This window comes from Sarcophilus harrisii, chromosome 1 (genome assembly GCF_902635505.1).
Source record: "Sarcophilus harrisii chromosome 1, mSarHar1.11, whole genome shotgun sequence".
Classification (NCBI taxonomy): domain Eukaryota; kingdom Metazoa; phylum Chordata; class Mammalia; order Dasyuromorphia; family Dasyuridae; genus Sarcophilus; species Sarcophilus harrisii.
Genome location: NC_045426.1, coordinates 505,936,839 through 505,957,864, shown reverse-complemented (window position 1 = coordinate 505,957,864; position 21,026 = coordinate 505,936,839). Strand labels below are relative to the sequence as shown.

Genomic DNA, 21,026 nt, shown 5'->3' with positions numbered 1-21,026 from the left:
TCATAAGCAACTAGAAGCAGCAAGTCTTTACTTAAATTTCTTCTTTCTTTGCAGTAACTGAAAAGTTTAAATCCCTGTAGTGTGTTTATAAATGTTTATGCATGTTTAACTAAGATTGATAGAATTGGATAAAGATGTTAGTAGTTTTCTATGTTAAGTTTAAAAATTATCATTCAGTTATATTTCTGAGATCTATAATTGATAATATTCTTCTCTTTATTAAAGTTTTCATAACAGTTACACAACAGTCATATAGACATAAGACAGTCTTTCATCCATGGAGTAAATTTTATTTCATGGAATCAAAAAGTTAGAACAACTAGGTGGTTCACTAGATAAAGTGCCAAGCCTACAGTCAGGAAGATTCATCTTGAGTTCAAATTTGACTTTAAACACTTACTAGCCGTGTGACCCTGGACAAGCCACTTAACCCTGTTTGCTTCAGTTTCCTCATCTGTAAAATGAGTTGGAGAAGGAAAACCACTGCTTTATCTTTGCTAAAAAAATCCCAAATAGTGTCACTGTATGCTTTGGTAGTGCTTTCAAACACTTTCATACCTTTTCTAGCAATAATGATCAGATAAGGCTTTTTATAATGAGGTATTGAGTAGAGAAGATGAGAGAAGAATTTTCTTCAAGATTAGTATTTTTTTTGTGTAATACAGGGCATTTTATATCATATATACATAAAATCATATGTAATATATGCAAATATATGCATTTTAAACCCAGCAAGATTAAGGGATTTGTCCAAGGTCACATATGCAATAAGTAATAGAGCAGAGAAATAATTGGAACCCAGGTTCTCTGACTGCTGGACCAGTATTCTTTATACAATATGATGACCCTTTTGATGTATCCTTTAGATACAATACCTTTTAGTATTATCGACTATTGAATCCTTTATTGTTATCGCAAGAAATCGTTTCTAAATTGAAAAATGGAAATACTATGCTGGTGTAATTTATGTAAGGAGATATTGCTAGAAGAACAAATAAATACATACTCTTCTATTAGAAAATAGCTGGCTTAAATTTTGATAAGATACATCATAAAGATGATTGAAAGAACTTTGGCATGGTGAAAAGTGGTCATATAATTAAAATTAGATGTATTTTCTAAGGGCAAAAATTTGCAGATAGATATACATTCATAAGATAAGGGCAAAATGACTAATAGGAATTAGTCATCATAAATTCCCCCACCAATGTGGAGAGAATCTTTCTTTAACTTAGTCTTCATTGTTTTTTCATTTAACTTTCTACATTCTTGCTCTCTTAATTCAATGTTATGTTTTTGGTAGGAATTTGTTTTGTTTTGTTTTGTTTTTCAGGAATTGGCAATTCTGTTTGTATTTAGTCTGATTTTAATAGCTTTTCTAGTAGGCAGGATTTGAAGTTGAAAGGAACCTTAGAGTTCTACCAGTCCAAACTCTTTATTTTAAAAATGAGGAAACTAAGTCAGAGAAGTGTGATCTTAAGTCATTTAATTTCATTGGCCCTCCATTTCTTCATTTATAAAACAAAGGGGTTAAAATAAATTGTTTCTGAACCCTGTGATTCTGGTTTATTGACCAGAAACATAAAATTTATCTTCCCTCAAAACTCATTCTCACTCATGCACAGAGTTGCCACACATTTCTTCTTACTGCTGTCCAGAGTAAGATATTAAATCATCATATACCAAAACTGGTCACATAATAAACTTCTTCAGGCTAAAAGCATTTGGCTTCCTTTGTGTAATGCTTTAAGTAAGGATATAATGAAATGAGTTTATACAAAGGTTGACTAAAAGCACACATTTAGAAAAGATGAAAACTTATTTGAAATGTGAATGGTATGATTTGTGTGAGACAATTTGCTGCATTTCTAAAGAGCATGCCATAATAATATCCCTTGGGAGTTTCTACAACCTTTTTACAATGCTGTCCTCCACTATCCATCTATGCTTAGGTAAAGAGTTCTTAGTAAATGCATGTCATTAATGCCATTCTGGAATGCATTTGGCATTAGAAAGCTACTGCAGGTGGCATACAGGAATGCACTAGTGGATGTTATGTAGCATGATATATAATCTCTGACATTCCTTTTAACTCCTCTGTTCTCATCTCCTTTTTTTTCTTTCTATTTCAATTACTTTGAGCAGCATCAAGAAAAAATTACCAATCCACCAAAATGAGTAAGTCCCCCTATGAAGCCATGAAATGCTTGCTCTTACATGATGCCATTTCATGCTTCTACATCCTAAACTCTGACCATTTTTCCCCTCGGAAAAATGTCAAGTTTAGGTGTTGATAGCACTCATTACTAACTAATCATTAGAATCTGAGTTAGAAAAACTAACTCAGTCTAATTCAGTTTGCAGTGTGTTTGTAGAAAGTGCTTTTTAAAAAAAAGAAAGAAAAGAGGTTAACATTCACCAGTTGAAAGGCATTTGTACATGCATTAATTTTTGCTTTGGTTTTATATTCATTTTGCTTGTCCCCACATTCAGATTGCTTATTATACCATTTCCTCTATTTACTTGGGCATTCTCTGCCAACAGACTGGCGAACCCAGAGGGAAGCCTTCCAGACCTCGCCATGATGAATCTGACTGCAAGCATGGAAAAAGAGGCAATGAGGAGGCTTGAAGAGGATGGTCAGGAGAAGACAGAAGAGTACTATGAGGAAGAAGAAAAAGGTGGGGATAGGAAAGACAGTGAAGATGAAGAAGAGGAAGATGAAGATGGAGAGGAGGAATCTGAGGAGGAAGAAGAAACTTCAGGTAGCTTGTGTTCAGCTAAAAGTTGATTGACTTCAAAGAAAAAATATTTATCCTGGCAACTTTTATTAAAATGAAGTTACTGTAATCTCGCCTTATAAAATTCAGTGCTTCTCTGACAATTTTACTTCTGAGAATAGAAGATATACAAAGGGAAAATGTTTAAAAGTATTCCAGTATCAGTTGTTCCAGATTCCCCAATCATGCTTATCAAATAGATTGAACACAAAAATCATAATGTACCATAGAGACATTCTGCCATGATATGTTAAATTATAAATTATGACCAATATACTTGGTAGTTTTTTGTTTGTTTGTTTGTTTTGTTTTACTGAATGAAATTTATTTTATTTCTATATAAACAGGAAGGGTAGCTAGGTGGTATACCATCCTGGTCCTAGAGTCAGAAAGACTCATCTTCCTGAGTTTAAATCTAGTTTCAGATTCTTATTAGCTATGTGAATCTGGGCAAGTCACTTAATCCTATTTGACTCAGTTTCCTCATCTATAAAATGATGTAGAAAAGGAAATGGCAATGCCAAATAGGGGCACAAAGAGTCATGCATAATTGAAAAATGACTGAACAACAACAGCATATAAATAGGAATGTGGTAGCACAAAACATTTGTTACTCTAATATTAGAGTCTAGTAGTGTAGGAAACTTTTTAAAAGTACTCCTTTAAGATGCCCATTTATCATGTGGTATTTGAAAGGAAATTAAGTAAAAACTTTACATAATACTAATTTAATGGCTATATACAGAACTTCATTATGCCACATTCTCTCAAAGAATTCTCCCTAAATTACTTCCATAACTTACAATAATATAGAAATCTTTATCATTGATCTAGACCAACCAGTTATGGTTCTCAGTGTTGAGTAGAAAAAAGAGTGTTTTTTTGTTTTATTGATTATAATAGTGGAAAAGAATAAAATATAAACTCTTTTTAGCTGATAAAATTCTTAGATATCTGGCTGCCATTCTAATCTACTCTACTCCACATTACCTTTCTTTATCTACTTTATAATCAAGTTATTTTTTTTTTTATCTTCTGTCTCCATACTTGGAATGTACTTCTTCCTCTACCTCTTAAAATTCCTTATTTTCTTCAAAAAATTAAGTGCTAGTTTCTCTCTGCAAATTAATTTGTATATATTTTATATTTTGGGTAACATGAAAATTCTTTCATTCTTCTCCAATCCAATCAAAGCCCCTTGAAATCAAGGGCTATTTTAGCCCTGATACAGAGTAGCTGTCATATGGTAAGTGTTGAAAGCTTGTTGAATAAAGCCAAAGACTCTGTCCCTATTCACTTCCTACTTATATTTTTATTGTAAAAATTAGCCTAAGCATCACTAATTATAGAGCACTAAAATATAACCCAAAAAGAATTCTTCATTCTCTTAGGTGAGTTTACTATTTTGCAGATATAAGAAACAAATGGCATCTAGTAATTGACCGTCTCACAGTACTATTCTTAAAATTCCTGGAGTACTTTCACAAACTGCAGGTTTTCATGTGGTGGATTTTGGAATTGCATATCATCAAAATTGTTTCATCATACATCATCTGGGTTACGGTAAAAGAGGCAAGTACACTTTTGATTCTCGTGTTGAGCTTAGATGCTGAAGATCTTGTGTATCCTCCATATTATTCCTCTTTATCATGGTCTTCCATAGGATTTGTATTCAATATTCTCCTACTCAAAAAGCAAATGGTCAGAATTGTTGGAACATGTTAATTCTTCATTTATACATTAGTCACACAAACTGCTTACCTTTAGGAAAGTGCACAGAAATTGAGCTACCTAATGAATTCTCTCATCATTTTTCCTAATATAAAAGGAGAGTTCTGCAGTAGGAGTTCAGAACACCTAAATTTAATTCATAGTTCCAATTTTGGCTAGGTATGTGCTTCTGAGTAAATCATCTTATAAGTCTGACAATCAGCTTCATCATCTGTGAACAGGGATGATCTATATTATCTATGACCAATATAGTGAGGTAAGCAATTTGAAGACTAAAAGATGCTGTATAAATTTGAGCTTTTATTGCTATCATTATTATGATTCTCTATTTTTTTTTACTATGACTATGCTTAATCAGCAAAATTGGCTGATTATAATCTAACTGAGTGACCAGATTTAAAGATTCATGGAGCATTGCAAACGTGAAAAATATTTTATAGTGGAATTTCTGTCATTTTCAGGATTTTAATCAGTGACTTAGGAAAGAGGAAATCAAATAGCTATTCTAATATATTTCATTGTTCATTTCCTGAGTCCAATCAAAATTCCAGATGCTATATGAAACATAAAATTAGATAGAATTCTATTGTCTCCTTAATCTTTTTTTAAGGATAGGAAGTAAATGTTATTTGTGTCACATAAAAAAATTTTCAGTTTACAAGATAAAGCTGGTTTCCAGCATAGTCTTCATGAATCTCTTAAAAAATTGTCTATGAGCAATATGAAAACTGGAGAAAAAAAGTGGTGGAGTCATACATTAAATAAAGATTCTCTTGAAATTAAAAAAAATACTATTAAATAATATAGAACTAAAGTAATTTTTTGTTTTCCTTTTTTCTGGATGTTAAAAAGAGGACTTGGTACTTTTTAGTCACATCAGATGTCAGGTTTAAGCAATTCTAAAGCACAGAAAATAAAACAACATTAACTATAACCTTTTACTGCCACCCCCAAATATACATTCTCTACAAACAAGAACTCTAGGGTTCAGATTCTAAAGAAGAGAAAAACATCACTTAAAGGTGGTTTTGATAGTTCTTCCAGTGGATTTTTTAAATTGGTCCTCTGATGAGATAAATAGTGAATGTTCATTCAGATCTATATTGTGTTCTTCTAAGAAACTAGATTATAAGAGGTACTTAACAAATTCCTGGTCAATGATTAAATGAATGTTCAGCATTACTATCGCTGTGGCATGTGGTGTTCTGTGCTCAAGATTAGGTACTTAAAATGATTTAACATTGTAACTATCTCTTAATATCATATGGATAGCCACTTTATGAAACAAGATATCATGATTATCGTGATGATGATGTATATGTCTTTGAATTTCACAAAGGAGCTATTTAAATTGACAGAGCATTAAAAAAAATCTCCATTATTTTTCTTTACCTTCTACATCTTTCCCTTTCTCTCCATCTTCTGATTTTGTGTTCTTAGGTGTCTCTCTTCAACTATGTATTTTTGATTTCTTGGGCTTTTGCTTTGCCATATGCCCAACTACGTCGTCTGGCTTCAAGCATCTGCACTGTCTGGACGTGTGTGATTATTGTCTGCAAAATGTTATACCAGCTTTCCACCATTGATCCTGTCAAATTTTCTGTTAATTGTACCTGGGTGAGCCATTCTGATGGGAAATCTTAACTATACTTTTGGGGAAATTCACTTTGGAGAAAACCAAATTTGGGGGGAGAGGAGGTTGGGGAGGCATTTCTAAAAATCTCCATCTTCACCTTTTGAAGATAGCTCTTAATTTGTGTAAGAAACACAATACCTTGTTTCTTGGAGTCCTTCCCTAGACTATTATAGCTTAATCCTATCTTCAGAATTTATATCTGCATCTCCCCACAGATAAATGATGTATATTAAGATTGTGAATGTAGCTGCTCTCCTCCCTTACTTGTCATTAACTGTTTTTTTCCTACACTAACAGATGTTATACCTCTTTAATTTCAGCCAAACCAAAATGAAACAAATATAAATATAACATATTTGAACACATCCATGCTCTACAGTGGTCCCATTGATCCAGCAGAGTGGGTTGGATTGAGAAAATCTTTTCCATTGCTTGTATATCTCAGGGTAACTGCTTTAAGTTAATTGTTTGATTTAAAATTCCATCATTGTTTAAAAAATTTCTTTTTTTTGGTTAAATTTGTTTATGTGAAATTTGAAATGTTACAATGATCTATGGCAAATATGTTAATATCTCAGTGTAACGCAGTTGATAAACTTGGATTATCATTTGCCATTTGGGTAATATAGGATCAAATATCAATATGTTCTTCATATACTCAGGTTTGGCTTACCCAGTGTTATAAGCTTTATTTTACTGTGGTTTAAATGCATAAAAAGTAACATTATTTATTATTCTCAGATTCAGTCATAATAAGATTAGCATATAAAATAATACACATTTTTAATTTTGAAGCATTTTTATTATTTTAGACCACATTTGCAATTTTCTACTTAAGCGGCACGTTGATTACAGTGCAATTTAAAAAGGGAAATAAAGTCTGTAGCACTTAAATTAAGCATTTATTTAAATGTTTTTAAATAATTTGAGCCCATTTCTTTAGCAATATATGCTCTAACTTAACTTTTGTTACACAACATTCTAAAGTATCACATTATTTTAAAAAATCATGCCCGATTGCAGATGTCTTTTCTATAAATGATAAACCTTTATGATATCTTATGTTGTATATACCATTATTTTGATTTTCTAAATGTGAGAAAGGACCAGAAGCAATTTTCTTCTCCTCCAAAGTACTACCACTAGCTAGCATCATAGGAATACTATTTAAAGAGAATAATGAAATTTTAGTTTTGGTAAAACAGGAAACAAATGTATCTTTTTATATTATATAATGCTATGACATTCTGTACTATATCTTACAATGTAGAGGTAGTGTTCTATGCTAGAAAGCACTGGTTTTAATCAAGAAGGCAAGTTCAAATCCTGCCTTTAGTACTTATTAAGTGTGTAACCATATACAAGTTATTTTACTTTTCTAAATCTCAATCCTGCTTATACTAAATGTCTTTTTCTCCTGTTTGCCAATATGATAAAAGTGGATAATAATAAGTCTAAAGCCTATCTTATAGAGAAATTATGAGTATTATATGAGACAAAATATATAAAGTGCTTCACAAATCAATAAGTACTATGTAAATATTGACTGTAATAATAGTAATAAGTAATATTATTATACAACCAGAATATAATCAAGCCTAGGACATTTTTGTCTTCAGACACAATGAAATAATATTATCTAAAGATTTCTTTTAGATTACCAAGTCATAAAATTTTGCCCTCTTCTTATAACATCTTTTTCCTGCTTTGTAGAATAATCTACTGATGCTAGCTATTCTAGCTTTTGAAGTAACTATTTACCGCCATCAGGAATATTATAGATGTAGAAATAACCTTACAGCGCCTGTGTCTAAAACCATTTTTCATGACATTACAAGAATGCATCTGGACAATGGACTCATCAATTGTGCCAAGTATTTCATAAATTACTTTTTCTACAAGTTTGGGTTGGAGGTAAGATATCTAACATCAATTTTTTTTTTAATTTCTGGTAACTGCCTGGTAGATTGTATTTTTAATACATATGAAATTTGAATTTCTGGCATTCATGTATATACGTGTGTGTGTGTGTGTGTGTGTGTGTGTGTGTGTGTATGGTTTTATTGCCTAGGATAAGATTCCAACTCATATCCTTTGGTTTAAGATGGGTTTTAGCCAGATTATAAGCTTCCAATGGACAGTGACTTCTTTTCTCACTTTGTACTCCACTTGCTTCCTAGCCTAGTACGGAATAGAATAAAATAGAATTAATGTAATATAGTATAGTAGAATATAATACAAATAACACAACACAATATGGCATGATACAATACAATGATGGGCACTTTATAAGAACTTCTTAAATCCACTTAATTCAGTCTAACTCTTGGCTTTTTATGCTCTATGACTTCATTATGAAAGTTATATACTTTCTAAGTCCCCTTTGCCAAATGCTTAAGGTTTTCCAAAATATTTATGATAGTGGTATGAGAGGGTCTAACCAGAGCAGTCCACTTCTGTATGTATGTAATAGACTTTGTTTTTAGCCCTTTTCATTCACTTAGCTAACTGTATCACAAACCCAGCAAGTTAATTTTATTTTAACAATTTAACTTTATCTTTTCTTGCTTATCTTTTTCATTTAATTAAAAAAATTAACAATAGTTTTTTTATTTTCAAAATACATGCAAAGATAATTTTCAACATTCATCCATGCAAAAGCTTGTATTCCAAAATTTTCTCCCCTCCTTCCCCTCCCAACTTCCCCTAAACAATATCGGTTAAACATGTACAATTATTTTAAACATATTTCCACATTTATCATGCTGCACAAGAAAAATCATATCAAAAAGGGGAAAAAGCAAATAGCAACAAAACAGATGAAAAAACTATGTTGTGATCCACATTCAGTCCTCATAGTCCTCTTTCTGGATGCAGATAGTTCTCTCCATCACAAGTCTATTAGAATTGGCCTGAATCACATCATTGTTGAAAAGAGCCAAGTCCATCACAGTTCATCACATACTCTTGTTATTTGCTGTGTACAATGTTCTCTTGGTTCTACTCACTTCACTTAGCATCAGTTCATGGAAGTCTCTCCAGGCCTTTCTAAAATCATCCTGCTAATCATTTCTTATAAAACAAAAATATCCCATTACATTCATATACCATAACTTATTCAGCCATTCTCTAATTGATAGATATCCACTCAGTTTCCAATTCCTTGCCACTACAAAAAGTCTTGCCTCTCTTTTAACCAGTTTCAATTCAATTCAGCAAATTTTAAAAGGCATTAACTATATACAAGTTACTATGCTGTTCTGTAAATATAAAAGTGAAAAATCAACAACTTTTTTTTCTTCAAGGAATTTTACAAACTAATCACTTTAAGCTTTAAAGATATTCTCTGAAAATATCATTTCCTGAAGCAAAACCTTTGGAGATTTAATTCTTCATAGCAAAACACAAACTATCCTTTATTTTGATAGAAAACATTGGGAGCTGAATTTCTGTACTCATAATTAATGTGTAGAGGAAAACTGAAAAGGAAAGCAGAGAAGGAGAATGTCATTCACAGAATCTTCAGCTAACCAGTTTGAAGAATATTTAATAGTGACACCATGAATGGCATTGATGCTCTTCTAGTGGCAGTACAGAGAGTTGTGGGAATCCCCTTTTGGTTGGAGGCTCAGGTCCTATGTGAAAGAATTCACGAACCCGAAATATTAGTGGCAAAAAAGGAAGTTTTATTGGCACTGAGAAGTCAGTTTATAGAGGTCTAAGGCTAAAACTTCCAGGTGAAATGAAAGTCAATGCCCCTGGGCTAAGTCCTTGGAGTTTCAAGCCACTTGATATCAGACCCAGATCTCCGAATTGAATGACAATCATTTTGAAGGCTTCCTGAATGAGGATCCAGTTTTCCAAAACTGGGGAGGGGGGTGATTTGCCCAAGATTTCCAATTGAATGGCACCTCTTAACTTGTTTGGGGAGATATGTTTTCCCAGGAGGTCCCGAAACTCTGAATCTCCCTTCTTTATAGATCAAAGGGGACACAGCTTCCAGAATACAGATTAAAGGGGATACAGTTTTCAAAGTTCATCTCTGTCAGTATCTCTATAAATATGTCCTACTTGATTACACAGAGTTATAGCTAGCAATCTTGTCCCCCTTAGCAAACAGCACAAAAAAAGGCATCCAATGCAAGTAGGAATGAATGTGCCTTCAAATTATCCAAAATAAAACAGTCAGTGCCAAAGTGGCAGAGTGAGAAAGGAGACTGCTGAAGCCATTACTGATTCTCCACCAAACAACAGAAAACTGCCTGAGAGTTGATCTAAGAGCAGGGAAGTAGCTTGCAAGCCAGGCACAAAAGGTCTGTCTAATTGAAGTGGGAGGGGTAAAGGGTCCAAGAGCAGCTGCAGCAGCAACCCCAGAGCAGGGGACCTGAAAAAAAAGCTCCAAGCCTGGTAATGCATGAGCTCAACCCCACCTTCCTATATTCCAGCCATCTCCTAGTCAAGTGGATGGACTATATAGCACAGAAATGCCCTTTCCCAGAGTTCCACCCTTAGGTCATCAGCCTGGCCTTGATCCCATTGTTTACCAGTAGTGAATTCCTGCCCAGGGGCTAGCCAAAATCTAGAAGTTTACCAGCAGAGAGACCCTGATTCCTTGGCAGACCAGCAGCAAGACCTCATCCCTAGAGCAGATCAGCCACAAAATTATTCTTCCAGGACCTGCTGACCAAGAGGATACTGTTTCTATAGCAACACAATAGCAGGCTGCTACCTCTAAAGCTTACCAGCAACAAGCTTCCCTCCTCCAGAGCAAGCCACCCAAAAGACTATGATACCATAGCACTCCAGCAGCAAGGCCCCAATCATGGAGCAGGCTAGTAGCTAATCCCAACATCCAGAAAGGCCAACAGGAGCTCTACCTCCCAGAACAAGCCAGAAGAAAAGCTTACCTCCAGAAAAAGTAAGCCGCTATGCTCTGAAGGCCAGTGAAAGTCAACAAGACCCAGAACTCCAGCACAAAAACTTGGGACAGTGTAGGGCCAGAGTTCAACTCACACATAAAAAATCTCTCTGTCTCTCTATCTCTGTCTGTCTGTCTGTCTGTCTGTTTATGTGTGTCTATCTCCATCTCTGTCTCTCTGTCTCTCTCTCTCTCATACACATACACACACACACACACACACACACACACACACACACACACACACAGAGAGAAAAGGCAGAAAAATGGGGAAAAGACAAAAAAGATCGACTATAGGAAGTTACTATGGTGATAGAATGGATCAAAACAGTTACAAGAGGACAAGAGTGTCAAAAGGACCATATGTGAAGCCTCAAAGAAAAATATAATTCATTTTCAGGTCCAAAAGGAATTTCTCCAAGTATTCCAAAAACATTTTTAAAAGAAAGCTAGAAGAAAATTTAGAATAATAAATGAGAGTAATGCAAGAGAATCATGAAAAAAGAGTCAACAGAATGGGAAAAGATATTGAAAATTTTGCTAAGGAAACTAACTACCAAAAAAAATTGAATTGACCAAAAAGAAAAGTAAGTTCAAAAGATCATTGAAGAAAATAATTACTTAAAAATTAAAATTGAAACAGTGGAAATTAATAACTATGAGACATCAAGATAAAATAAAACAAAATCAGAAAATTTGTTAAAAAAAAAAAAGGTGAAAAGGTGAAAATTCTGAATGGAAAAGCAAATGACCTAAAAAATAGATGCAGGAATAATAACATAAAAATTGTTAGACTACTTGCAAGCTTTAATCAAAAAAAAAAAATTTCTGGACATCTTTCAAGAAATTATCAAAGCAAACTACCCTGATATTCTAGGACCTGAGGATGAAATAGAAACTGAGAGAATTCACTGTTTGCCACCTAAAAGACATCCAAAAATGAAAACAACTTAAAAATCATGGAACTACAGTCAAAACTACATAGAATTTGGTGGATTGCATAGTAAAGAACCAAATGGCAAAGGAATATGATACACAGGCAGGCAAAGGAGTTAAGATTATAACCAAAAATTATCTACCCAGCAAAGCTGATATTTAAGGAAATAGAGAACTTTCTAACATTTCTAATTTTTTTTTCATTTTTATTTTATAGCCTTTTTTTTTTTTTACAAGATATATGCATGGGTAATTTTTCAGCATTAACAATTGCAAAACCTTTTGTTCCAATTTTCCCCCTCCTTCCTCCCACCCCCTTCCCCAGATGGCAAGTAGACCAATACATGTTAACTATGTTAAAGTATATGTGAAATACAATATATGTATACATGTCCATACAGTTGTTTCAGCATTTCTAATTAAAAGACCAGAACTGAATTAAAAATGTGATCTCCAAATGCAAGACTCAAGAGAAACATAAAATGATAAAAAGAAACAAGAAAAAGAAAACATAGAAATTCCATAAGATTAAATAGTTTATATTTCTACATGATAATAAAATATTTGTAGCTCTTAAAAGCTTTATTTTTATAAGAGAAATTAGAAGGAGTATATATAGACAGAGAGTGTGGGTATAAGATGACTTTGATAGGATGGTACCTAAAAGAAAAAAAGGGAATGAAAAAGAAAATCACACTGAAAGAAGAAGAGGTAAGATTGAATGAGGTAAATTACCCCACATTAAAGAGGCATGTAAAAGTTTTTATAACAGATGGAAAGATTGAGGGTTAAAAACAAAACTTGAACCTTACTTTCATCACAATTGGCTCAAAGAGGGAATAAAATACACAGTCAGTTGGTTATAGAAATCTATCTTACCCTATAAAGATGGGAATAATAAAAGAAGTAGGACTGATGAAAGGAAGGATATTTCAGGGAAGGCAATAATCAGAAGTAAAACACTTGCTGAGAAGGGAAAGGGTGGTGTATGAGAGTGGGATGGATAACCAAATAAAAAATAACATGGAGGGAAATTTTTTTAAAGTTAGTTATCATAACTATAAATGTAAATGGGATGAATTTTCTCATAAAATAGAAGCAGATAGCAGAATGGATTTAAAAACAGAATCCTATCATTTTCTTTTACAAGAAACATATGAAGCAGGAGGGTACACACAGGGTAATGCTAAGGGGCTGGAACAGAATCTATTATGCTTTAACTGAAGCAAAAAAAAAAAAAAACAGGGGTAACAGATGTGTTCTCAGACAAAGCAAAAACAAAATAAGTCACATTAAAAGTGATTTTGCTAAAAGGTGTCATAGACAATGAAGTCATGTCAATACTAAAGATATAAGTAACAAATCCGGGATAGCATCTAAAATTTTAAAGGCAAAATTGAATGAAAGGAGGAAGCAGATAATAAAATTATACTTTGGGGGATCTCAACTTCCCCCTCTCAAAACTAGATTAATATAACCAAAAAACAAAAAAGAAAAAAAGAAAAAGAAAAAGTTTAGGAGATGAATAAAATTCTGGAAAAGTTAGATATGATAGTTCTCCAGGGAAAATTGAAGGGGAATAGAAAGAAATATCCCTTTTATTCTTAGCAGTACATGGCACCCACATAAAAATTGACCACATATTAAGACAAAAACCTCACAACTATATGCAGAAAAACATAGTAAATACATTCTTTTCAGATCACAATACAATAAAAATTACATTTAATAATGTTCAATAGAGAGATTAAAAATTAATTGGAAATGAAACAATCTCCTCCTAAAAACAAGTGTGTAAAGAATAAAATCATAGAACCAATCAATAATTTCATCAAAGAAAATGACAATAAGACAATACAAGAAAATTTATGGGATGTAGTTAAAATGGCACTTAGGGGAAATTTTATATTTCAAATTGCTTACATCAATAAAATAGAGGAAAAAAGCAGATCTATGAATTATACATGCAACTAAAAAAACACTAGAAAGGGAACAAATTAATAATCCAAATAAACATCAAATTGGATATCCTTAAAATCAAAAGAGAGATTAATAAAATGGAAAATAAGAAAATCATTGAACTAATAAATAAAAATAATATCTTGTTTTATGAAAAATACAATAAAATTGATAAACCACTGATTAATTTGATTTAAAGGAAAGAAGAAAATAAAATCACTAGAATCAAAAATGAAAGGGTGGATTTGCAATCAATGAAGAGAAAATAAAGACAATTGATAGGAGCTATTTTGCCCAATTATATGTCAATAAATTTGACAATCTAAATGAACTGGATTAATATCTACAAAATCTAAACTATCCAGATTAGTAGAAGAAATAAAATATTTAAATAACCCAAACTTAGAAAAAGGAATTAAGTCATCAATGCATTTTGTAAGAAAAAAATTCAGAACCAAATGGATTCACAAGCAAATTCTATCAAACTTTTAAAGAACAATTAATCCTAATGCTATATAACCTACTTGGGAAAATAGGCAAAGAAGGGATACTAACAAATTACTTTTAAAACACAAATATGGTGCTGATACCCTAACCAGGAAGAGCCAAATAAAGAAAATTATAAACAATCTCTCTAATGAATACTGATGAAAAAATTAAATACATTATTAGCAAAGAGATTGCAACAACATATCACAAGGATCATACATATAACCAGATAAGATTTATACCAGGAATGCATCACTGGTTCAATATTAGAAAAGTTATCAGTTATAAAAAAAATTAAAAAATAGAAAAGTTATCAGTATAATTGACCACATCAATAATACAATCAGCAGAATCATATGGTTATCTCAGTCAACGCAGAAAAGCACCCAATACTATTTAAAGCACTAGAAAGAATAGGAATAAATAGAGCTAATTTTAAAATGATAAATACAATTTATCCAAAATCATCAGCAAATATTATTTGTAATTGGGACACACTAGAAACCTTTAGAATCAGGGGTGAAGGAAAGATGCCGTTATTCCATCTTTTATTTAATATTATGCTAGAAATGTTAGATATACCAACTATTGGAGGCTAGCTCCAGTGAATAAGATGAGTGTGGAAATAAAATACATGAGCCAGGTGGGATTCTGTCAAAGCAGTCCATTTATTGATCTGAGAGCCAGTTTATTTACTCTTTAAGCTAGTATTGCAATAACATCAGATGTCTCTGGGTGGTACTGTGTATATTCCAGGGTTAATGTATATACCATACTTCAACATTGCAGCTTGACATTAACTTTAAACAGTAACTAATTGTAATAATGTACTTTTCACGATAGTCAAAAATTGTATAATTTGTGATGCCTTATTTCTGTTACATGCCTTCTTCACCAAGATTATCTTAAATTTATTTGGAGTGTGTCTTTCATTCACTGTTATGGGAGATGATGAGCTAATGCTTTGAACTATGCACCCTTACAGAGAGCAGTCTCAACTAAAACCTGGACCAGACTCTTTCTGTACATGGACTTATTCAATTCTTGTCCTCTACAAGCAATAAGTGAGGAAAAAATAATTAAAGAAATTAGAGAAGGTGGAAAGGAAACAAAACTATCACTTTTCAAATGATGCAATATTACACTTAGAAAGTTCTAGAGAATCAATTTAAAAAACTACTTGAAATTATTAGCAACTTTAGCAAAATTGGAGGCCTAAATCCATATAAAACATCAGCATTTCTATATATCATCTACAAAATCGAGTTCCAAGAGATAGAAAGACAAATTCCATCTAAAATAACCATAGACTATGTAAATACTTCAGAGTCTACCTGCCAAGATAAATGTATGATCTATATGAACATAACTATAAAACACTTTTCACGAGGGGTAGAGGTAAGATGGTAGAGAGTAGACAGGTTTTTGTCTGAGTTTTTCCTGGCTTTCCTCAGATCAACACCAGATCAAACCTCTAATGTGCTTTGTAGTAAGAGAACCCACAAATATTTGGAATGTAATAAATTTCTAGCAGAATGTATTTTGGAATAACTTCAGGATAAGTCTGTCTCAATCAGGCAAGGGGGTTTACAACCAAGCATAAGTGCTGCAGGGAGACCCATAGTGAAGCAGCCTGCACTTGCAGGAGGAATCTACTAGGAAGCTTTTAGGCCAATTACAGCAGTGTTTGCTATTCTATCCTGGTTCAGAAGCCAATGGAATAGCAGAGTAGTTATGACATCTCCAAAACAACTATAGAAGGCAAATAGTAAGTCCTTGAACCCCAGCATAAAAAGTGAGACTCTGCCACACCTACCCAGTACTATAAGGAAGCAACAGCACTGGCCCCAAGGTAGTGTGAAGCAGTTATTGCCTATAGAGAAAGCTTGAGACAATCTCCCCTTTGCCCTAAGAGCAAACCTCAACCTTTAAAAATGAGCAAAAACAAAAAAACAAAAAACAAAAACAAAAAGAGCTCTGACCATAGATAGCTTTTAGACAAGGAAGAATAGACCTCAAACCTTGGGTACATTAAAGACAAAATATTTCCATAAAAGGCTTTAAAGAATGTTATAAGTTGGTCTCCATTTCAAAAGGCTTCCTTGGAAGAATTCAAAAAGGATCTTAAAAAAGAGAAGGAAAAAATGGGGAAAGGAAATGAGAACTCTAAAAAGGAAGCACAGAAATTATTTGAAGAAACTCACTCCCTAAAAATTAGTTTTGGCAAAAATGGAAAAAGAAAACAACTCCTTGAAAAACAGAGTTTGTGAAATAGGAAAAAATGTGATGAACAAAACACCTCATTTAAAAGTTCAATTAGCCAAATTAAAAAAAAAAAAACTAACTGAAGAAAATAATTCACTAAAAATTTGAATTGAAGAAATGGAAGTAAAGAATTCAATGAGACATCAAGAATCAGTTGAACAACTCCCCCCCCCCCCCCATGAAAAAAATAGAATACCTCATTGGAAAAACAAGTAACCTGGAAAATAAACCCAGGAAAGACAATCTAAGAATTATTTTACTACCTGAAAACCATGATGGGGAAAAAAAAAAAGAACCTAGACAACATCTTTCAAGAAATGATCAAGGAAAACTTCCCTGATGTCCTAGAACCAGAGAGTAAAACAGCCATTGGAAGAATCCACCAATCCCCTCCTGAAAGAGATGCCAAAATGAAAACTCCAAGGAATATAGTAACTAAATTTCAGAATTATCAAATCAAGGAGAAAATATTGCAAGGAACCAGAAAGACACAATTCATATATCATGGAGCCACTATTAGCATTACTCAGAACCTAGAAGCTTCTGCTTTAAAAAATTGAAGGGTCTGGAATATGACATTCCAGAAGGCAAAGGAGCTTGGGATACAGCCAAGAATCAACTATCCAGCAAAACTTAGCATTATCTTTCAGGGAAAAAGATGGACATTTAATGAAATAGAAGATTTTCATTTAATGAAAAGGTGACAACTGAACAGAAAACTGACAGAACTCAAAAGAAGCCTAAAAATGTAAAAAGGAAAGGAAAAATTGTTTTTTTAAAGGTTAGAATGTTTACATCCCTATATGGGAAGATCATATGTTTAATTCTTAAGAAGTCTATCTTTGTTGGGGGTATACTTAGAGCCTGTAGGTATAATTTTACTTTACTCTGATGATATAAAAAAAGAAATTAGGTGTGGAAAAGTGATTGTATTGGAAGAAGAGAAAAGAGGATGTAAAGTGGGAGTAAATTGCAACACTTTTCACACAAAGTTATATCTAACCAATTGGAAAGATATTAACTATGTATGAGTAAGTCAAGCCAATATGATAAAAATAACAATTCTATATAAATTAATCTATTTATCCCATGCCATATTTTATAGAGCTAGAAAAAAATAGAAAATTCTTCTGGAAGAACAAAAACTTTAATGATATCAAGGGAATAAATGAAAAAAAAAAAATGAAAGAAAGAGATCTACCCATACCAGATTTCAAACTATATTATAAAATTGTAAATATCAAAACAATCTAGTATTGGATAAGAAATAGAGTGGTGGGTCAGTGGAATAATTTAGGTGTAGATTACATTATAATAAATTACCATTGTAATCTGGTATATGATGCAATATTTTGGAATATTGGGAAATTTGGAAAATTGGAAAATAATATGGCAAAAACTGGATGTAGATTGACCGATATCTCACACCCTGCCAAGATAAGATAATAATGGGTATATGATTTACATATAAGATGGTATCATAACCTACTTAAGAAAGAATGGAATAGTTTATCACATTTCTGAATAAGGGAAGAATTGGAGACCAAAGAAGACAAAGAGATCATCACAAAATGTAAAATAGATCATTTTGATTATATCAAATTAAAAAGGTTTTGCACAAATAAAACCAAATGCAACCAAATTTAGAAGGAAAGCAGAAAACTCGGGAAGGGAAGCGGAATTTTTGCAACAAGTACTTCTAATAAAGATTTCATTTCTCAAACATATAAAGCATTGAGTCAAGTTTATAAAAATCAAATTATTCCCCAATTTATAAATTTATTTAGAATATGAAGAGGCAATTTTCAGACAAAGAAATCAAAGCTATCTATAGTCATATAAAAATACTCTAAGTCACTATTGATCAGAGAAATGCAAATGAAAACTACTTTGAGGTGCCACCTCACACTTATCAGAATGACTAATATGGCAAAAGGAAAATGTTTGATGTTAGAAGGGTTGTGGGAAAATTGAGATGTAAATGTACTATTGCTAGAGTTGTGAAATGATCCAACAATTTTGGAGGGCAATTTGAACTATGCCCAAAGGACTAGAAAACTGTTCATATCTTTGATCCAGCAATACCACTGCTATCTCTATATGCCAAAGACATTCAAGAAAAAGGGAAAGGATCTATTTGTTCTTATGTTGGTTAAGAGTTGAAAATCAAAGCAATGTCTATCAACTATGGAATGGCTAAATAAGCTATGGTATATGCTTATAATAGAATATTATTTTGGTACAAGAAATGAGAAACACAATGATTTTAGAAAAACATGGACTTATATGAACTGATGCATAGTAAAGAAATAGAACCAGGAGAATATTATACACAGTAATAGCAATATTGTTCAAAGAATTGTGATTGATTTAGCTATTCTCAGCAATATAATGCCAACAATATGTTGGGATCCAACATAATCCCAAAGAACTAAGGATAGAGCATCCTACCCACCTTCAGAAGAAAAAATATATTTATTGAATATAGGCTGAAGTATAGTACTTTTCACTTTCTTTCCTTTTTCCTTTTATTCAACTCTCCTTATACAAAATAACTAGTATGAGAATGTTTTACATAATTTCATATGTATAAGCCATATCTGATTGCTTGACATCTCAGAGAATAGGGAGAAAAGAAGAGGAAGAGAGAGAATTTAGAACTCAAAATATTTTTAAAAGGTCTTTTTCAATTGTGGAAAAAATCAACACAGAGAGCAACACTTTCCTATTATAGACAGCAACTCTGAGAGACCAGTCCCCATGGGAAACAAGCCTATGTTAGGTTCTTGTGGAGCAATATACCAGTAAGAAGAGCAGAAGAGAGTAAAGGTGGGGACTAGGAATTCTCTCTCTCTCTCTCTCTCTCTCTCTCTCTCTCTCTCCTTCCCTCTCTGTCTTTTTCTCTGTCTCTCCCCCCAACATATATACATTACATGTATATATGTATATACATGCATATATATGTATACACTTATACACACATGTGTACATGTATACCTATATGGGGTATGCCCTAATTTTGTCAGCCTTGGGCAAAGATAAAAGATTATTTTAAGCAATTAATATAACCTTGGTCTTGTGCTAAGGACTACAGATACAAAGAAAAAGCAAAAGTCATCTCTACCCTTTAGGAGCTTTCATTATATGGGGGAGGCAACATATATTCATTGTAGCAAACAAGATAAATATGGCATAAATGGAAGGCGTCCTTAAAGGGTTGGGGTGGAAGAGAGAGGCAGGTAGCAATGTAGGACTAGGAAAGGCTTCCTTCAAGAAGTGGCACTTGAACTGAATTTTACAGCATATCAAAGATTCTATATAAGGAGAAAAGAGAAAAGAGGGAAGAAAGGCAATAGAGATTTTTATAAGAAAGTATTCACTGGGGCAGCTAGGTTGCACAGTGAATAGAGCACCAGTCCTGAAGTCAGGAGGACCTAAGTTCAAATCTGGCCTCTCTCTCAATACTTCCTAGCTGTATGACCCTGGTCAAATCATTTGACCCCAATTGCCTCAGAAAAAAAAAGTAATGCAAATAATTATCATCCACTACCATCCCATTCTAAGTAACTTTCTGTAAATTACTCATATGTTCTTTTGCTTCTCATCCTTACACAGACTTGTTTCCTAATGTCAGTTAATGTAATTGGCCAACGAATGGACTTCTATGCTATGATTCATGCTTGTTGGCTAATTGCCGTATTATATAGGAGAAGAAGAAAAGCTATTGCAGAAATCTGGCCAAAGTACTGCTGCTTTCTGGCATGTATCATTACATTCCAATACTTTGTGTGCATTGGCATTCCACCTGCTCCTTGTAGAGGTAAGGAATTCCTGTCTGAAGTTTTTTGCTTTGATGATAAGTTGTTTACAGATAGATAGTTCTTGAGTAGAGAACTGAAGAATTGCAACATAATCAGTGTGCCTTCATTTTTTTTTTTACTTCCTTCCTTACTGTCCTCCCAACCTTCTTTGCAGATTATCCATGGAGATATCCTGGTGCCAGTTTTGACAACAATATCATAAAGTGGCTATACTTTCCAGATTTCATTGTACGACCTAATCCAGTTTTTCTTGTCTGTAAGTATTTTAGCCCCAGAGTCATATGACCTAAATTGTTAATTTTCAGTTTTATTCTTGTCATTTATTCTACAAAAAAACAGCCTCTAATTAGCTTTTCATTACCACCTTTGTCCATTGCACAAGTCTGTTTAGTGGGTCTGTAATCTCCAAGAGAAACATTCCAAAATTAAAACTATTCTTTTGGGTTCTATCCAATAAATGTTTCTACAAGATTGTGGCTTCTGCCAATAAT

General features: G+C 32.9%; 1 protein-coding gene across 9 annotated transcripts in view; it reads left to right on the top strand.

The window, feature by feature from the left end:
- PIEZO2 (piezo type mechanosensitive ion channel component 2) overlaps positions 1-21,026 on the top strand; it is a 545,237-nt gene that overhangs the window by 432,774 nt on the left and 91,437 nt on the right. For 5 of the 9 annotated variants that reach the window (XM_031946650.1, XM_031946651.1, XM_031946648.1 and 2 more), the window contains 8 exons: positions 2,146-2,178; positions 2,545-2,765; positions 4,192-4,352; positions 5,952-6,128; positions 6,468-6,593; positions 7,861-8,061; positions 20,330-20,534; positions 20,690-20,791. In XM_031946650.1, the coding sequence (XP_031802510.1) occupies positions 2,146-2,178; positions 2,545-2,765; positions 4,192-4,352; positions 5,952-6,128; positions 6,468-6,593; positions 7,861-8,061; positions 20,330-20,534; positions 20,690-20,791 (1,226 nt within the window). The remainder of the gene's footprint in view (positions 1-2,145; positions 2,179-2,544; positions 2,766-4,191; positions 4,353-5,951; positions 6,129-6,467; positions 6,594-7,860; positions 8,062-20,329; positions 20,535-20,689; positions 20,792-21,026) is intronic. The other 4 variants (XM_031946649.1, XM_031946652.1, XM_031946654.1 and 1 more) reach the window with 1 other exon arrangement.